Here is a 20921-nt window from a genome sequence, read left to right as displayed (position 1 = left end):
CAAACAAACCGACACCCACCTTTTATAAACAGGCTTCTTATGTAACAGTCGAACCTCAAACAGCGCTAAATATACCACCGCTGCTCAGAGAGAGACAAGGACCCGGCTTCAGGGCCTCCTGACGACGCGTCCTCGAGCTCGACACGAGCGCCCGACTGCTCCTGGCGTGTGTGGAACTACATCAAAAATATATCTGCAAAGGCTGAATGTAAAGCACTGATGATTGAATTTCTGATTTCCCGCTAAAGATGCGCAGCGACACGCCGACAGTAATGTGACTGTCGGTGTCACGTTTCCACAGCACGGCGGCGTCCGCTTGGCTCCTGGCTGTCTGACTGGTTTACACAGTACACGTTTTTTATACGCTGATCTTCATGGTGTCGTTCAGCGCACACGGCACTGTTCAACGCTAGAAGAGTTACTATAGATAACAGTCAGAGTGAGGAGCTGGTTGGCGGGCCAGAAACGAGACTGTCACACAGGAGGCCGGTGTTTGTTTCCCGTGTGAAACTAACACATTTATTCCTTCAGTGGTGTTACAGAAGTTATGAAACTTGCGTAATTTAAATCAAACATTGATCTTTTCCTAAAGGTAACCAAACTGCATAAACTTCCATCCACCCATCGTCAGCCGCTTCTCCTGCGTACAGGGTCGCTGGAGCCAATCCCAGCGGACATCGGGCGAAAGGCGGGGTCCACCCCGGACAGGCCGCCAGTCCATCGCAGGGCCACACAGAGACAAACAACCAGTCGCGCTCACAGGAGGACTGTGCAGGTTGGCTAAACGCCAAATGAACCGACCTGTTGCTTGGCAGAGCCAGCACAGGCGCCGATGAGTAATGCGTTTATTATAACCTGAGATTATTTATATATGCAGTTGTGTGCAGGCATTCAGGCTAAATTATATATTTATATATATTATCTGCAACAGCTGACGGAACAAGAAGAGGAGGACGACAATAGAAACAGCGAGAGACGATGTCCTGAACATTCATCTGTAGCTGCACGGATGAAGCTGAGCCAGAGAGAGGGAGGTGATTTTTATGCAAACACACTGCTCTACTTTGCAGTTTTTGATTATATTTAACTACATTTGAGTGTTCTGACCGACTACAAACTTAAGAGGCAGGTGTCATAAGAAGATTCTTGAAGGTCTTCATCATAATGAAATCGACTGTTTACAAGTACAACACTGCCTATTAAAATAGCTGCACCCCCCCACGGCGCTCACGTTAAGGCCTCTCTGTCTCAAAGTCCCCGGCTGTACACCCCGGGATGGGTGACTTCCTTTTTTTAAACGTCACTCGATGTTCTTATTTAACCCAAACCCCCCCAGAACACAGCGTTGCTGCAGAAGGTTTCCAGCCGACAGCCGCAAAGTAACTGATCAGCTGCTCACAGCAGGGAGGAGGTGTAGAACCTGTTTGTGATGTGGACTCATGAGGAAGAAGCTGAAGGCGAGGTGAGCGTTCAGAAAACTTCAGGCGTTCTGACACGTTACGCAACAGTTCCTGGGAGACGACCGGCAGCCGAGAAAGCTCGGCGCTAAAGGTCGAACGGCGCTCCGGGAAACTTCTCACACTTTTCTGTATTCCAGCTGGAAATGTCACAAAGAGCCTCTGCAGAACTTCATCCAGCGTCTCATTAAAAAGAAAAGGTGGCCCTTCAGTTTCCAGGTCGCCTCACTTCCTCATTTTCTTCTAACAAGCACAAAATCATCTGCTAATTAGAGAAAAGGAAGACAAATAGTCGATGAGCTTGTTTCTAAAGCAAACACATTTACATTAAAGAGAGAAAATCTACTGAGAAACGATCAGGAAGGAAAACCAAACGAGGCAGAAATGAAAGAGAACCCAAAGGAAGCAAATTACAAAAGTCTCTCTATAATCTCCGTTTGCACGTCTTCTCGCCTTCTTCTAAAAACAGCTGCAAACCGAACTGTTGTTTGAGACTGACCGCAGTGCAGAACCTCCATTTTCTCTAGACCCTTCAACACAGAGACAAAGTCGGGTTCCAGAGTCCAGCTCAGCAACACGAGCCGCTTCTGTCGTCCGCCGGCACGTTCGGACGTGAAGCCTCTCTGCGAGCTGCCGGATCACGATCAGCTCGGCGCGCTGCGATTCGCTGTTTGAGTTCACGTGACTCCGATGACGCTCGACAAGACAGGACACAGAGACAATTCTACAATACGGAACAATGCAAGATCGCATGTGAAGGCAAAGGTGAGCAAATTGCTCCGTGCAAAAAGTGAATTTCTTGGTAGGAACTCTGGGCCCCGCTCGTGGCGCGCTTGCATTAGGGGCGTTTAACAGTGAAGAACGGTCAGTGTGTCGGGCGCATGGTTCATTGGCGCATTGCTGCTATAATGGCGGATTATTAATCCATCAGCTGACTGACTGAACTGCAGACTCACGGCAGAGGGGGGGTGGACGTGATATAACACCTGAGCAGACGCCGGCTCCTCTAGGACCCTCAGTGCGCTGCGTTATTAGACACTCTCCCTCACACCGGAGTCTTTATTCTGGCTTTTAATGATGTAGGAGTCTTTTCTTTAACCGTTTCCTTTCATGGTCAGAGAGGCTGCTGTCACGTTTCCACGTGCAGCAAAGTCACAGCGAATATCGAGGGGCATTTAAGTCGACATGACGGGACAGAGGAAACAGAATCCAACTTTTAGCTTCTGAAATCACTGAGACGGGTTCACCGGATGAACCTGGACTGTGTGGAGAAGAGTCATGAATTAACATCAGATCCGGACCGATCCTGTCGGCGTTTGGGGGGATTTTAATAATCAATGAAGTGACGGTGAAAAACTATCTGCTGCCTCAAGATAACAACACACCGACATTTAGCCCGACCGCCTCATTTTAGGAGCAGCACTCCCCTCAGATGGAAACACGTGGCTGCTGGGTGGGAAATCACAACTGCGTCAGTTGGAAACTAGCAAGCGAGAACTGTCCAAGTCTAAAACAAAAAACCAAGTCTGGAGACAAAGACAAGTCAGTCAAAGACCCTCCAGACTTTGCAGAGACTAAGACCAGGTCCCAGGACTACAGCCCGGCGGCTTGTGTCTCTTCTCAACAGTTATCATGTGACGAGTCCGCTCACCTTCCATCACGTACACCAGAGAGCCCACGTCGCCCTCTTCGATGATGCACGCGTCTTTCCCATAATCCACCGGGTACATGCAGTCCACGATCTCCTGGATCTGAGACAGCTCCAGGTTCTTCATGAAGTCGTTATCCAAGATGGCCTCCTTAATCATGTCCTTCGACCTGAGACGAGGAGACAAGGAGAGGAGACAAGGAGAGGAGACAAGGAGAGGAGAGAGAGTCGTTTATAATTGATGAACAAAGGACTGCTGAAAACAAAAAAAAGGAGGCTCTGCCTTCCAGACTGAATTCAGGGTAAAGTGACCTGAGTGGCTGCAGTTAGTGTTGAATTTATTTGAATGTCTGATCAGAGGAAAAGCAGAATGTTTCTGTCGGGGTCCTTCATGAGCAGGACAGTTCTGCTGTGTCTACGCTTCATGTGACATATGAATTATAAATACTTTAAGATTTACTGTGAACGGTACATTTAAAATACACAACGTACAATAATGATACAAGAATATGTGAAAACCAGGAAGGCTTTTTATAGTCCGTGCTGCTTTACTGCACACGTTTCTTTGGTTCTGTAAAGCACTTTGTAACCAAGTGCTGCACAAATAAAGTTTATTATCAACATCACGCAGGCAGGCGAGGGCCTGGACTCAGCAGTCAGGTGAACCATGAAATGACTGTATGTGTGCGATTTATTAACGTCTGAGCGCATCTGAACGAGCACCAAAACTCCACCTGCTCTCCAGTTTCCAGAGTCAAACCTGCGTCTCGTTCGGCCTCTGAAAGACGGTTTATCAGTTTGATGACAGAGTTTCTGTCACAGCTTCTGCTCGAGAGCAGTTTGATGAACAACTTTAACATTTACTGATGTTTTCTTCAGCTTAAAGCCAGAGAGCCGCCCCTCTGCCGACCTCAGACGCTCTGTGATGTGGGCTGATGGGAGCCGGCAGGTGCTGCACAGATATCACGCGGTTCTTCATAACACTGGCGTCCTTTTCTAAACACACGGAGCGAGACAGGCAACACATAAGCAGGCTGAAGTTCTGGTGTTGTTAAAAATGTCCGTGGGATTCTGCAAACGGTCAGAGATGAAAGCGATCTCTCCTCCCCTCAGCTGCTCCTTTATCATTTACAGTTTTTACACTTTCTACTGCAGCAACAGTGATTCAAAGTTCGGTCTCAGGTTTATCCTGATGAAAAATCCCACATTAGGTGTAAAATTGAAGTTAATGAATGTCAATTCTCAATGATTGCGTTATAATGGCACATTTTCTGAGCAGCTGCTGCCACACATCTGCACTCCTGCAGAGAAGAGGAGCAGCTCCTTCCTCCTTCAGACGTGGACAAATGAAAGCAGCTCAGCGCTGAGCTGCATGAGCCAGCTGTGGTCGAGCCCCACGCGCTCTCTACAGAGAGAGAGAGGGGGGATATCGCAGCAGAGCCAAAGGTTTCCTTCCTGTCAACTCAATAAAGCACATTTTAATTGAAACGAGCTGAAAAGATGACGAGAGAAAAACAAACAGTCCAAAAATCAACACTCGCAGCTGTCGACTGGATCAGTTTGAGACTCTGCTGATATTTAACCACTAAACTCTCTCAAATGTCTTGCTGGTCTGGACATCAGGGCTCTGAGGTGTGATGTGGGTCTATCACACGACTAGTCTGCTCTGTACTTCGTCCCAAATGAAATTCTTCTCACATACAGGCGCCTGGTCAGACCCGTTGGCGTCGCTTTTTAACGCCCTGGCTACCCTTTCTGAACGTGTGGGGATCCACGGTCAAGTTAGCCAGAATAAACATGCAACGTCCAGTTAGACTTTCAAAATAAAACTAGACGTTAACGTTGTGAAACGTTTACTTTTGGTTAGGTTTAGGAAAAGATCATGACTGAAAATGTATTTAAACATTACTGACACATCTTATGTAAGATAACTAAAAACAAAGCTCCTGGTCTCCTGGTTAAAAGTCCAGTTTCTGGCCCACCGTCCACCCCAACCACCTCCTTACTCTGACATCTCTATTAAATTTCCTACATAACCCCACAGGGCTGAACTACGACTCAGAGGGGCTCCCCGGTGACTTAAAAACTGGGGCCAACGGGTGATGACCGTGCGTCCATACGTCTGAGTCGAGGTGCAGACGTTTGTGTCTGAAACGCTGGCTTATAAGAGCTCACTCTGTTTAAAGAGGGGAAATACACCTGAAAGAGCCGGGTTTTATTTGGTGAATCTGCAGAGGAAGAAATATTTCGCCTGGTTTAAAGATCTGCATGTAAATGGGACTCTGGAGGAAAGCGAATGGAATGAAGACAGACTGAGCGGACGGAGGGGGTGATGAAGCAGACCATTGTGTTTTCACTGCATGAGTCACGGGGGAGGAAGGAGGCGGAAAGAAACATTAAAATGGAAGACAGTCTGAAGAGTCAACCTGATTTACAGGTTGGAGGGGAAAGGAGGCGGAAAGAGAGAAAACAAAGCAAAGAGGTACAACAGGCTGAATAAAAAGTAAATTACAAGGATGTAAGATGTAGATCAAAGGGAAACACAGTTCAGCTCCTTGTGAACACGTTTAACTCAAACTGCACAGATTCAAGAAAAATGCACTACAGAATTATTACTTTCTGGTAAATATGTAAATAACTGGATATATTGATTTATGCTTTTTTTATTTTATTCTGCTCTCAGTTTAAATATTTGTACATGTGTTCTTTGTGTGTAGCACGGAGGGGCCATAGGGGACCCTGGAGACATGGCCCCACCACTTCTTTAAAGGATCATTTGTTAAAAAAATATTCTGAAATGTAGTTAAATAAAAATAGAAAATGCCTTTAGAACAGTTTATCTGCACATTCAGAAAACATGTAGCGCAATTAAAATTTAGAAGAAACAAACGTGCGTTGTCCCAAATAACTTAAGCTTAAAACAAACAAGCTGCTGATTATAAAAGGACCCAAAAACATTCACGCAGCAGTCGGTAACTTTAACAACTTCTTTTCACAGTTTCCTTGTGGCCAAGTTTTCCGTTCTCTCCCTGCGAACATGACAAAAGAGGAGGGAAGACTAAATCAGGCCTCAGCAGGGACGATGTTGCAGAGAAACAGATCTGAGAGCAGCACAGAATGACTGAGATTCTGTCATTTTGGGTTTCCTTATAAATAAATAAAAACATTTCCACCAGAACGCAGGAACTGAAGTGTTTAAAGATCAGACCCCCCCGCCTGTATCTCAGCATCGAGGATATCTTTAAAATACTGTTTAAGGATCTTTTCGTCACATATCGTGAAGTCTCGCAAGCTAAGGCCCCGTCCACACTGCTCAGGTTTCGTTTAAAAATGGACTTTTAAACGAAGACGATCTCCGTCCACATTAAAACGCCCAGTGGCCGTTCACGTACACTGGGCGTGTGCAGATGGTCTGTTCCGTAGTTACAGAAGAATTTGGCGAAAGAATAAAGTAATTCAGACAAGGGGCCGCTCCAGATTTTATTTTGCATGGACCAATAACGAGCTGGGACTGTTACTGGATGGAACACGGGAGTTAAAAGCGGCGGGGGCGGCAGGAAAATGACTGGGAGTCGTTGCAAAGTAAATACGGCGACGTGCACAGTGCAAGTGTCGGCTGTAAGTCTTATTTGTACGGTACAAAATATTTGAATAAAAACACCAAATCAAAGCATCGTGTTTCTGCTTTGTATGACCAATGAGCCAATCAGAGAGCAGAGCGCGAGCGTCGGCGTCATCGTTTCTAAAGTCCTCTGTTTTCGCCCGTCTGCACTAAAACACTAGCCGGAGTTTTAAAATGAAAAAATGGTCGGCAGCGTTTTCAAACTTCTCCGTTTCAGGTCTTCGTTTTCGCTGTTTTAGTCTGGACGGGAGGAGCAAACGTAGCAAAACGCAACCAGGTGGGAGTTTGAACCTTCGAGATTTAAAGACCAGACACCAGCTGGTGAAGCTCGATCTCCAGTTCCTTCCACAGAAGTTCTTCTGGGGTTAAGTGACTTCCCGGCCGACACCTTTTATGCAGAACGTTTAGGATGACAACAGATTCTTCTTCCAGGCTCATTCATCCTCCCTTGGATAGTTTGGATTCTGCCGGTACCGTGAGAAGAGAAACAGCACCACACCGTGATGCTTCCACCTGCGACGAGCTTCGCTGTCAGTATCGTTTATGCTCGATCCAGTCTATGTTCTGAAGCCGGTTCTGGTTGTTGTTCCTGTGTTTCGGGATCAGACTCACTACTGATGCGGCTCCGTTTTGGATCTGACTACCTTGCTTGTCAGGACCCGCCCTACTCTGCTTCTGATTGGCTAGTAGTCCTTACCTAGGTACTGCACATGTGCAACTCTCAAACAAACAAAGATCTAACAGAAGTGAGATGCTTCACTCGGTAGCGGAAACAAAGTGTTCAACACAGGGTGAACAGAGGAGCTGCAGCGATGTGCAGTCCGGCCTGCTCTGGACACTGAAGGCTTCAGTAAAACCACCATCAGGATCATGTTTCCTGCACGGTGCAGCAGCGGCTGATGATACAGATGATGGTGGATGGAAACCGTCTCAGTGTGACAGACGGGCCGTCCTCAGCTTCACAATAAGAGTCCACTCTCAGCAGCAGATCTGTGACAGCTGAGTCTCAGCTGATCATTAACTCGTCTGCTGTGGCCAGCTGAAAATGCTCATGATGCGTCACTGCAGACAGCAGGAGAGCTGGTGGGTGTTTCCAGCCCACACACACTCTACTGTAATACTTTTATGTTTTTAAATAACACACACACACACACACACACACACACACACACAGGCTGCAGGACGCTGACAGCCAGAAGTGGTGGGCTGGTAAATGAAACCCTGTCAGGGTGTAGAGAGGTGTGTGTGTGTGTGTGTGCGCGTGTGTGTGTGTGTGTGTGTGTGTGTGTGTGTGTGTGTGTGTGTGTGTGTGTGTGTGTGTGTGTGTGTGTGTGTGTGTGTGTGTGTGTGTGTGTGTGTGTGTGTGTGTGTGTGTGTGTGGGAGGACCACGCGGATTAAAAACCAACACAGTGGTTGTTATTGTTGGCATGCACACACAGAAAAACATATTATACTGAGCTCTGGGGAAAGAACACTATCTGCTGCACATTTAAAGCAGCCCTCCACTGATTCAGCATCAGCACTACGGAATAAATGAGGATGTTCTAACGTGCAGACACACTTGTCAGAAGTAGAAACGTCATGACTACAGAGAGTTTATTACTAACTAACGTTGCTACGGTAGCACAAGTGCTAACTAAATTGTTTGTAATGTTGCAGAGCTACTGCTCAACACCAGCCAGAAACCAAGCAGCTGAGAAAGACACTCGTGTCTCCATCAGTGGAGCTGAGGTGGAGTCAGGAGAACCTGACATGGTCGTCTCACATCTCCACGCTGCTGCGGGAACTTCAGAAAAGACTGGATTTCTTGAGGAAGCTTAAGAAATTCCCACGCCAAGTGATATCAGGGATATCGGTGAGGTGTCTGCAGAGCCCAAAGGACACTAAAGGACAGAACCCACCCAGCCACAGCCTGTTCACCCTGCTGCATGCTGGGAAGAGATCTAGAAGTTTCTGCTGCCGCACCTCCAGACTGCAGAGCAGCTTTTTCAAACAAGCTATCAGACTCTTAAACTCTAACTCATCCTCAGCACTGCTCCACTGATCATAGTTTATTTCTGTGACTTGTTATTCATCCACCCATCTCCTGGATATATTTCATGTGTGTAAACTTTGCTTTTAGAACAACTTCATCTCGTTATATAACCCTGTGTTGCAAAATGTTAAATAAACTGTTGTTTGTAGAAAAGGATCGTTTCAACTGTTCCAGAGGAAGACGAGCCGCGTGAAGGAGCCGTCATCACAACATTAAAGGGTGTTGTTATCAGAGCGAGTGACTCCACTGATGTCTGAATGAGGCTTTGGAGCGGCTGACTGCTGCAGCATCCTGCTGTCTGCTTAATGAGAAACCCAGAGGGAGGAGGACCACCTGCTGCACAGGTACACACCGAACAGGTTCTTTACACTTCATCCGTCACAGGCGACTCACAGAGGCTGTACTGTACTGTCGAGGTCTCACGTTCAATCCCAGCACATCCACCTGGGGGTTTCAGAAGGGGCTCAATGGAAAAACAAGTGTAATTTTTATAGAGAAAGTTATAGATTCTTCATATTTAGTGAAGGCTGCAGTGTTTGTTTACAATGTTAGACAGAGAGAAGTTGAGCTGCTGTCAGACTGAAGCCTCTGGTTTTATTCTAACCAATCAGCAGCAGCCAAGTTTCCATCTAAATGTTCAGGAAATCCTGAAAAGTAAACATGACTGAACGCTGCTGTGTGAACACGAGCTCATTGGCTGATGGAGATAAACAGCTGGCGGAGCTGATTCTCCAGTCGCTGCCGTTAAACCACCGCAGAAGAAGAAGACGGCACAGCGAGGTGATGCACGCTAGAAGATAACTGGGCCCATTTTGGGTCCGATTTGCCTCTCAGACAATGTTGGGGTCGTCTGTCCCCTTCAGTATAAATGCAGAGGGTGGTCCTGCGTCTGGACTGAACCGTCTGCTGCGTTCTTAAGATTCAAACATTGAACATCGGTTCGTTCTGGCGTTGAGTCTGTGGGATCCCCCCTTTTTAACATCGGTTAAGATTTAAAAGCCTTCGTGTGCACCAGCCGTTGGTTTCATGTGTTAATGTGAGGAGGGTTGCAGCCTCATCGCTCCACACAGCTGACGCTCGCTGAGATGGTGAACATTAACCTCCTGTCACTGTCAGCATGTTTGCTAATTAGCTTTGTATTGAAGATAAACTTCCTGACTTGTTATAAGATCCTGAAGCTGACACATTTTCCTGCCAGCTGAGTTTTAATGAGAAGAAAATGCAGAACTGATCTTTGAGGTCTGTGAAAGCAGGACTGCCGTCCGGCCCTGCATGTCATCAGCTCAGGGTCCCTCCCACTCTGCACCGACACACACACACACTTTCATATTCATGTGTGTATAAATGAAGATCTGTGGCGGCAGCAGCTGTCGGGCAGCGGAGACGGAAACCTGGACCTGGACAGTCTTGCACAGAGACTAACGAACACCTGTGTGTCTGTGCTGAAGACGTTGGGAACACATTTTCCGATATTGCAAAGCTGACATGCATACACTGGAACATCTTTAACAAAGAATGTTTTACGGTTAAATGAGGCTGCGTATAAAAGAAATTTGGCATGGAAGAAAGCGAGGACATCAACATTCATTTCTGACTGGTAGTTTTTTAAGCAACTGACAAATCTGTGCATTAAGCTTGTACGAAAGGCAAAATCAGCATACTATGTAAACACCTTATCGGACTGTTATGGGGATCCGGCTAAATTCTGGAAAACAGTTAAAACTCTTCAGTTCTTTCAACCTTTTACCAAAAGAAATGATATCAGATACAGGACCAGTTACTGATAAATATGCAATTATACAAGCATTTAATGTACATTTCATTGCAGCTGGTTCTTTATTTGAAAGAAACTCTACGGTTACTTTAAGTGGAACCAAGAATAAAGTAAGTGATGATGATAAAGCTGTGATTGATACTGAAGGTTTTGCACTAAAACCTTTCACTGTAAATTAAGCCATAAATACAAAACAAGGGGGTGGATGGGCTGGAGCCTGGTCTGCTTGTCAGTGCTGCCCCACTGATTTCTGAAGCCGTGACACATATTTTTAACCTTACATTAACAACGGCTATTATTCCCAGAGTTTGGAAACTGGCCCATGTGCTGCCTCTTCACAAAGCTGGAGACACAAGGGTCCTTGATAACTATAACCCAGTTTCTAAATTATTCTGTTAGGCTAAAATATTGGAGTCCTTAGTAAATTTACAGCTTCGTGCTTATTTAGCTGAAAGGGATATTCTCAGTAAATATCAATCGGGCTTCAGACTTGGGCACAGCACTATTACAGCAACTACTTTAGTTGTTAATGATATTGTCAAAGCACTTGATGAAAAATCTTTTTGTGCAGCTCTTTTTATTAACTTGTCAAAAGCCTTTGATACAGTTGATCATTCAATTTTGCTGAGAAAATTGTCCTCAGTGGGTCTGACAGGTAACACCTGCACATGGCTTAAAAATGATCCGACTGATAGAAAGCAGGCCATTGTAATAGATGGTGCAAAGTCAGATATGGTTCTAAATGGATATAGATATGGTTCAAAAAGGAATTCCTCAAGGTTCAATATTAGGTCCCTTGTTGTTTACTCTCTACATAAATGATATCTGTAACACGGTGAGAAATTGTAAATATCGTTTTTATGCGGATGACACAGTAATTTATGCTACTGCCCCATCCTTTGCTCAAACACTTGCTCTTCTTCAATCAGACTTCTTAATTCTACAAAACTCTCTTTCTAGTAAAACTAAATATATACTCTTCTCTTCCATGTCCAGAAAACATTTGGATGAGCTTAAAATTAGTACACTGGATGGTACTGGTATAGAACGTGTTCACAACAGTTTACTTTTAAAACACATCTTACTGTTTTGGTGAGGAAGCTAAGAGTGAAGATTGGTTTATTCTACAGAAATAAATCTTGCCTGTCTTATCAGCATAGAATCGACGTTGTAGAAGCCACTTTCATGTCAGTATATGACTATGGCGACATACTGTATATGCTTCAGCTGCAGTCATAAAACCTCTTGATGCAGTTTATCATGCTGCCTTGCGGTTTATTACGGGTGCCAATTACAACACACACCACTGTCTTCTATACTCACTAGTGGGGTGGGATTCTTTGGTCGCCAGGAGAACCAGGCACTGGTCATTATTAGTCTATAAGACTATAACACAGAAACTTTCCAGCTATCTGACCACTAAAATTAATTGGAAAGTCGGTGGTTATCAGACACATTCCAAAGATTGGTTAGTCTTAGAAATTCCCCGAGCCCATTCTGAGCAGGGAAAACTGCCCTTGAATATAATGCTGCGAATTCTTGGCATGACTTACAGGAAAAGTTTAACTGATTTCAACAGGACATGTTAAAGCACTGTGGAATGAACACTTTCCTCATGAATGTAATTTCTACCTGTAAATTGTCTGGGGTTTTGTAATTATATTTTTTTATCTGTTATGAATATTTTTATCTGTTTACTGTACACAGGGCTCAGACTGATTCTCTATATAAATAAATGTGAAAAAAAGAAAAACAAAACTGAAACTTGAGCGATGATTCTACAGAGAGTAAAGATCAGCAGCAAGATTTATTGTCTTTAGTGTCCGACAGCATGGATCAGGAAAACATACAGAAGCTGCAGAGTAAGGATTAAACAAAGAGCTGCGATTATAATTACTTTCTTTACTGATTAAATTGATGGTTATTTTCTCAATAAAACAGTAGAATGTCAGAAAGTAATAAAAATGTCCACCATACTCACAGAAGACTGAAGCTTTTAAAAATGTTTTCATTATTAAAACTGTTGTGGATTCAACTCTGTCCATAACTGACTAACCGTCTCAGCTCTACTCCAATAAAACACCTTCAGATAATTATTTTAATTATCTTTGGCATTTAAAAGGCAAATATAATTTATTTTTTTACCACCAGCTGCTCCAGATGCACTTTCACAGAATACTCTTATGCACTATTAAAAGTTAGATTAATATGTAATATATGTCTCCACAAATCAGACTCTTGTTTTGATCTTCCAGTGTCGTAATGTTTAAGAAACAAATGTTGTGTTGAACATCATGCAGGTACAAGTGTACGACTGAATACTACGTCCGAAGGTCTAGCGTTCAGTAATGGTTCAGGGTCTGACGGTGTTCCACTCTCTCGGATTTTTCAGAGTAACAGTGACTGTTTTTATTGTGCAGCACAGAAATCTCAGAGTCAGACGTCTGAAACCCTGAACAAATAAAACCAGACTGGAGAGCAGCGTACTTTAAATGTTCACTCTTAGAGGGCATAAATTGTTTCCTTCTCCCCCACCTGAGCAGTCTGGACTGATGGGAAACATTAACATTTGAAAGTTTAATCTGCCCGGAGGCCTGCAGGAGCTCTGCTGGCAGCCTCCACTCATCTGCCGGCTTTTAATCAGCCTTTCACTACGGCAGACTGCTGAGTTCAAACAGACGGGCTCTACTGAGCAGAGCCTGGTGGGCATCCGAACCAGCTCAGTGAAACTGCTTCTTCTCTAAACACAACCAGAAACTACAGAATAAAGACTTTCCTCAAGAGACTGTCTCCTACAGTCAGAGATTGTTTTTTTTAAATCAAGACTTTACTTTAGTTTGGTGCATAAAACTGAAAGCCTTCTGCTGTTTTCGTCAGTCAGATCAACAAACAACACGTTCTCATCCCAACTCCTCACATATGGACGCTCGGTTAGACTCCTTGGCATCACTTTTTAACACCCTGCGAACCCTTTACTGTTGTGTTAGCAATAATAAATATGCAATGTACGGATAGACTTTCAAAATAAAACTAGTGTGCAACGTTGTGGAACTTGCAGTTTGGTTAGGTTTAGCAAAAGATTGTGGTTTGGTTCAAAATAACTACGTTACTGAAGTAACGGTACTTACGGAACATATCTGGCGTAACTAAAAAGAATCTGTTTTCTTTTTGTTTCACACAGGAAACAAACACCGGTCTCCTGGGTGAAAGTCCGGTTTCTGGCCCACCCAGATCCTTACTCGGACTTTTCTGTTATTTATATACTCGGCCTACTTTTAGTGTTCAAAAATGATGCTAAAGGGCGTTACAAACTGACACCAAGGGGTCTTGACCTCGAGTCCTCGAGTGAAGACTTTTGAGTGACAACTGGTTGCACAATGTTGCAGGTGTGTCGATTGGGATCACATGGTATGCTAACTGGGCGTTTCCCTACATCACTCTAATTTGGTTAAAGTGGAGGCAACCCTTTTTTTCTTTACATGAGGTTTTGTGATGCTAACTTTAAAGGGGGGCTATGTAATTTTTGCTAAAAAGTGGCTTCTATCCACAAGTAGAAATCGTTACCAGTAAAATCATCGCACAATCTCAGACATCGGCGCAAGCGGTAAATTACCAAAGAGCTGCTGAGATCAGGTGGTTGTCCCCAAGATGGACGCTGCTAGCAAGAGTTAGCCTGCTAAGCCAGCAGGTCCTCACATCTTCCAACAAAGTTTCAACTGTTTTTGATCAAGTGGTTACGTACTTGAATTTCTCACCTAAAATAAACTCCAAACCTTGGTGACAGTAACAGCTGGAGTATGAAACTCCTTCCAATGGAGCGGTCTGGTCTACATGTGAACTGACTGTTAGCATTGTATTATGCTAACATTTAGCCTGATACAAATACATCGGTCAAATTTCCCATCGTTTTATACAAACTTCTCTGAAGGTTTCAACACCACACATATAAAGTGGACTTACTGTGGGCTCTTGGGGTAAAAGGGCAGGGTGACGTGGCTGAGGTCGCTGATGTTGCAGGCAGTGGGCTCGGCGGAGATAGCCTGCCGTTTGCTCCGGTGTTGGTCTGGCTGCAGGACGAGCCTCTGCTGCTGGGCCTGGACCTGGTGGGCGGTGGCGGGCCGGAGCACGGACCGATACTTGTCCAGCTCGTTCTGCAGCCGCTGGATCAGCTCATCCTTCTGATCCAGCTCCAGCTCCAGCTCGTCGATCAGGGTGTCGCGCTGCCGCAGCTCCTCGATCTTCTCCTGCAGGGCGTACTGCAGGTCCCGTAGGGTGCCCATGGTTCTCTGGGGGGGTCCCCGAGGAGTTCTAAGGGTTCCTCTAGCGTGTTTGGGCTTCCTCTGTGGTCCCCAGATTTTCTCTGGATCTTGAGGGTCCCTATAGAGCTCCTCAAAGTACTTAACTCTTGGAATCCTCAAGGGCTTCAGCTTCGTTAGGGCCAGGGTTCCTCAGGTTTCCTCCAGAATCCTTAGTGGATCCTTGAGTCTTTGATTTCTGGGATTTAAAAAAACTCAGGGACCAAAGCTGTGCCCTACTCCTGTTAAGACCGAGTATGTCTCTCTAGGATTCCTTAAGGGAGTCTCAGGGTCGCTTTAAGATCCATAGCAATTCTCACAGGGTCTTCGGGTACCTTAGAGTTCTTCAGGACACTTTTTCCTCCTGGTTTCCTCCAGATTGTCCAGATTTCCTCAGGGTCCCAAGAGCATATCTACGGTTTCACAGAGATGGGATTTTCGGGGTCCCTCTGGGACCTACAGCATTCCTCCGAGCATTCTTGCGAGTCTTTAAGATCCTTACTGGTTCTCAGGGTTCTCCCTTCCTTGCTTTGAATTAAAAACTGATCTGAAACAAAGGCGATGAAGTGAGGAACCGTTCACCACTTCCAGAATTTCCTCTCCTAAAGGAAAGATGATTCTAGCAGTGGAAAAAACAAAGATTACCTCCAGGGGAAATGTAATTCTGTGAGAAATAAGATTGGAAAGCAAAGTGGGAGATCAAATACACATTCACAGGTTCAGGATTTTTACTCCAACATGATAAAACAAGAGCGAAAATAATATTAATTAATAATATAATAAATCTTCTTGGTTTAAATTCCTCAAAATGATTTCAGGCAGAAGTCAAACATCTGTTGGGTTTATTCCTTAAAGAGGATTAAAGTGCGGTAAAAAGCTGCAGTAGAATCCAGGTGAAACTGTTTCATTTCCTCCGGTTTGAATGGCCGTGCGGCTCAGCCAGGTGGAGGAGGAAAAGTGCGATGACGGACTAAACACCAGAACACAAGAACAATTCAGCGACGAAGAGCCGCCGGAGAGCAGAAGAAAAGAACATCTCCATCACTTTCCTTTGGTTGATGCTCGAGACCAGCAGCACGACCGCGTCTGGAAACAGCAAAATATTCCGATTGGAAACGAATGAAACATGAAAATGAGCCGAAATCCGGCTCACGGGAGAGTTCCAGGCTGGAAACGGAGTCCGCCACCCGGAGAGACGAACGGCAGAAGAATGGCGAAAGAAAACCTGCAGATCCTGAAATAAATGATCCGGGAGGATGTGGGGCTGCAGATCTGCTCCGGTTTAATCACCCTCATTAGTTTAATTAGTTTAACGCGGAGCAGCAGGAGGGTTGACGGAGGAGTGAAACCGAGACGCGTCCAAAAGTTGCTCTGCCTCAACTCCTCCTCCTCCTCCTCCTCCTCCTCCTCCTCCTCCTCTCTGCTGCTCTTCATCTTTATCAGCTCGTTTCTTTTTGGGAAAGTTTTTCTGTTCTGTTCTTCCAGGTGGATTTTCTGAGTTCACCTTTTTGTGTCCAACCCGATTTGAAAAAGACATTTTGTTGAGGTTTTAGTTTCTATCTGCGATGTCTCTACATCTGTGTGTCAGGGCCGCATCTAAAGCCTGGGGGGGTCAGGGCCCTCCTTCTCTCTGTGCACAACATGTAACCTTTAAGACCCTACAGGCTGACAGGGCCGACAGAGGGCCACAGAGGGCCGACAGAGGACCACAGAGGGCCGACAGAGGGCCACAGAGGACGACAGAGGGCCGACAGAGGACCACAGAGGGCTGACAGAGGACCACAGAGGGCCGACAGAGGGCCACAGAGGACGACAGAGGGCCACAGAGGACCACAGAGGGCCACAGAGGACCACAGAGGGCCGACAGAGGACCACAGAGGGCTGACAGAGGACCACAGAGGGCCGACAGAGGGCCACAGAGGACGACAGAGGGCCACAGAGGACCACAGAGGACCACAGAGGACGACAGAGGACCACAGAGGGCCACAGAGGACCACAGAGGGCCGACAGAGGGCCACAGAGGACGACAGAGGGCCACAGAGGCCGACAGAGGACCACAGAGGGCCGACAGAGGACCACAGAGGACGACAGAGGGCCGACAGAGGGCCACAGAGGACCACAGAGGACCACAGAGGGCCGACAGAGGACCACAGAGGACGACAGAGGACGACAGAGGACCACAGAGGGCCGACAGAGGGCCACAGAGGACCACAGAGGACCACAGAGGGCCGACAGAGGACCACAGAGGACGACAGAGGACGACAGAGGACCACAGAGGGCCACAGAGGACCACAGAGGACCACAGAGGGCCGACAGAGGACCACAGAGGACGACAGAGGACGACAGAGGACCACAGAGGGCCGACAGAGGACCACAGAGGACCACAGAGGGCCGACAGAGGGCCACAGAGTACGACAGAGGGCCACAGAGGACCACAGAGGGCCGACAGAGGACCACAGAGGACGACAGAGGACGACAGAGGGCCGACAGAGGGCCGACAGAGGACCACAGAGGGCCGACAGAGGGCCACAGAGGACGACAGAGGACCACAGAGGACCACAGAGGGCCGACAGAGGGCAGACAGAGGACCACAGAGGGCCGACAGAGGGCCACAGAGGATGACAGAGGACCACAGAGGACGACAGAGGGCCACAGAGGACGACAGAGGGCCACAGAGGGCCACAGAGGGCCGACAGAGGACCACAGAGGGCCGACAGAGGGCCACAGAGGACGACAGAGGACGACAGAGGGCCGACAGAGGGCCGACAGAGGACCACAGAGGGCCGACAGAGGGCCACAGAGGACGACAGAGGACCACAGAGGACCACAGAGGGCCGACAGAGGGCAGACAGAGGACCACAGAGGGCCGACAGAGGGCCACAGAGGACGACAGAGGGCCACAGAGGACGACAGAGGGCCACAGAGGGCCGTCAGAGGGCCGTCAGAGGGCCACAGAGGGCCGACAGAGGACCACAGAGGGCCGACAGAGGACCACAGAGGGCCGACAGAGGGCCGTCAGAGGGCCGACAGAGGACCACAGAGGGCCGACAGAGGGCCGTCAGAGGGCCACAGAGGACGACAGAGGACCACAGAGGGCCGACAGAGGGCAGACAGAGGACCACAGAGGGCCGACAGAGGGCCACAGAGGACGACAGAGGGCCACAGAGGACGACAGAGGGCCACAGAGGGCCGTCAGAGGGCCGTCAGAGGGCCACAGAGGGCCGACAGAGGACCACAGAGGGCCGACAGAGGACCACAGAGGGCCGACAGAGGGCCGTCAGAGGGCCGACAGAGGACCACAGAGGGCCGACAGAGGGCCGTCAGAGGGCCACAGAGGACGACAGAGGACCACAGAGGGCCGACAGAGGGCAGACAGAGGACCACAGAGGGCCGACAGAGGGCCACAGAGGACGACAGAGGGCCACAGAGGACGACAGAGGGCCACAGAGGGCCGTCAGAGGGCCGTCAGAGGGCCACAGAGGGCCGACAGAGGACCACAGAGGGCCGACAGAGGACCACAGAGGGCCGACAGAGGGCCGTCAGAGGGCCGACAGAGGACCACAGAGGGCCGACAGAGGGCCGTCAGAGGGCCACAGAGGACGACAGAGGACCACAGAGGGCCGACAGAGGGCAGACAGAGGACCACAGAGGGCCGACAGAGGGCCACAGAGGACGACAGAGGGCCACAGAGGACGACAGAGGGCCACAGAGGGCCGTCAGAGGGCCGTCAGAGGGCCACAGTGGGCCGACAGAGGGCCACAGAGGGCCACAGAGGGCCGTCAGAGGGCCACAGAGGGCCGACAGAGGGCCGTCAGAGGGCCACAGAGGGCCACAGTGGCTGGACACACGGCCACCTGAGGGCCAATGCCGATCTCCTGAAATCCTGACTTCTTCAGCGTTGTGTGTTTCAGATTTTCTTAAATGAAGTCTTTGATCAGTGGCAGATATCTTGGATCACAGGTTTGTCGAACAGGCATTGATCCCACAGCACAGGCAGCCTGTCAGCTGTTTGTGATCGTCTGGTTCAGCACATGTTCAGTTTGGGGATATGAAGCATCCAGAAGGCTACAGACCCTGACCAGAGCAGAAAATAATAATGAACACAGGCTCTCTCTACACGTCTCAGGACGCAGAAGCCTCCTTCAGGTCCTTAAATCAGTTTATTGGGAGTCTTTGGTTCATGCCGTCAAAAGAATCCGCAGTCAGCTGAGACCCTGAGGGCCCGGGGCCTCAGTCATCCTCAGGGTGTGAGCGGGATGTCAACAGTGAACAACATAGTGCAACAGTTTGCCGATCAATAGATGTAAAAGTACTAAAAGAGATGCAGAGCGACCACAGAGACGTAAAAGACGCTCACAATGCCTTCTGCGTCTCCGAGGAGCTGTGTGAAGTCTAATAAATGAATTTTGACGTTGATCCTTTGACCTCCTGGAGGGCCTCGACCCTCAGGTTTGTACCCAACTTCCAAAATAATGAAATGTCTAAATTCAGACAGCGTTTCAGTTGAATTGGCTCAGCATTTAAAGGTGTGATCCTCTGAAACATCTCTCAGGCATCCTGTGGCGCCCTCTGCAGGACGACCGCTGTCAGTGCAAACTGAACGTTTATAAAACACATGCAGGAACAGGATCAGTATGGAATAAATACTGTATTGTGTATATATAATACATATGATGAAATAAATTATATATGTATATTTACCACCTTAATATATATATGCTACTGTATCAATAGGTAGTATTGACAATATAAATGCATATAATAAAATGTATTATTTATACTATTTAGTTCCTTGAATACAGTTTTGAGCAGATTATGGAATCTGTCCGCATTATTTGAAGCAAAAACTCCCTGCAAGAAAGGCCCGCCCCCCTGCATCGTGATTGGATGGTGAACTGACATGTTAACCCAGTATTCCCATTGGCTTTTCAGAAGAACTGTCAAATGTGGGACAAAACTTCTTGTAACTGTAGGTTTGTTTTGTACCTTTAGAATCAGTCCGTAAACTTTGGCTTTTTCAGATATTCGGATACACATTCAAACTTTTCCACACAGCTACAAAACATTTGGGCCAGTATTTATTCCACAGCTCAGATCTGTTTCAGACAGAGGTCTATATATATATATATAGATATCAGAGGACTTGCTTTGTTTAGTTCAAACATCCCACTCTGCTTTTCTCTTTGTGGTGAAGATCAAACCCCCCGTTAAACAGTTCATTTACATGTCCTGTCACACATGAAGTGAACATTATCTATTATAGCAGTCTTTAAAAATGTCAACTTATGTGTTTCAATGAATATTATTGTTAAGCGCAATTCAACTCTTATTTGACACATGAAGTTCAAACCACATATAAAAGTGTCTTTTTCACTGTAAGAATCAGGCAGCAGGGTTCATCCTGGAAAAACCAGCTGGAATAATAAGGTGTTCTCACATGTTTCTGTGTGTGTAAAAAATGACTGTTAACAATAATTATTATCAATAATTTAGCTCAGGGATCTCCTCAGACTCCGGACTGGATCACACAAAGACACACATCAGAAAACTAAACCACAGCTGAATATTCAGCGGGTTTCAGGTGTGGCCCTCACCTGAGTGTCTTGGAGAACCTGCGCAGCTCCGTCTCTTCCACCGGCTCCGCGGACACCCCGCCTGCCCGCCGGGTGCGCCGGCTTTCGGGCCAGCAGTCCGGGCTGCAGAGGCCGCTGCCCCGCAGCACCGACTGACACTTGTGCAGCTTCCTCCGCAGCTCCAGCGCCTCCTCGTCCTTCTCCCGCAGCCTCCGCTCCATCTGCCCGATCCGCTCCTCCTTCAGCCGCAGCAGCCGCTCAAAGTCCGCGTCCAGCGCGCTCATCCTCTGGTCCTCCGGTCCTCCGGTCTTCCGGTCCTCCGGTCCTCCGGTCCTCCGGTCCTCCGGTCCTCTGGTCCTCCGGTCCTCCGGTCCTCTGGTCCTCCGGTCCTCTGGTCCTCTGGTCCTCCGGTCCTCCGGTCCTCTGGTCCTCTGGTCCTCCGGTCCTCTGGTCCTCCGGTCCTCTGGTCCTCTGGTCCTCTGGTCCTCTGGTCCTCCGGTCCTCCGGTCCCGGTGA

General features: G+C 47.6%; 1 protein-coding gene across 3 annotated transcripts in view; it reads right to left on the bottom strand.

Moving 5' to 3' along the window:
* The window catches only part of prkg1b (protein kinase cGMP-dependent 1b), a 61944-nt gene extending 41255 nt beyond the window's left edge, over positions 1-20689 (bottom strand). Inside the window, exons 1-3 of one of the 3 annotated variants that reach the window (XM_046068690.1) lie at positions 15478-16201; positions 14498-15379; positions 3109-3275 (exon numbers count right to left, since the gene is read on the bottom strand). In XM_046068690.1, coding sequence (XP_045924646.1) covers positions 3109-3275; positions 14498-14817 — 487 coding nt within the window. In that variant the 5' untranslated portion in view covers positions 14818-15379; positions 15478-16201. Of the gene's footprint in view, positions 1-3108; positions 3276-14497; positions 16202-20426 lie in introns of those variants that run through there. The other 2 variants (XM_046068691.1, XM_046068689.1) reach the window with 2 other exon arrangements.
* Positions 20690-20921: the final 232 nt, after the last annotated feature.

Source organism: Micropterus dolomieu, linkage group LG14, assembly GCF_021292245.1.
Source record: "Micropterus dolomieu isolate WLL.071019.BEF.003 ecotype Adirondacks linkage group LG14, ASM2129224v1, whole genome shotgun sequence".
Lineage (NCBI taxonomy): Eukaryota > Metazoa > Chordata > Actinopteri > Centrarchiformes > Centrarchidae > Micropterus > Micropterus dolomieu.
This window is presented reverse-complemented; position numbering and strand designations above follow the sequence as displayed.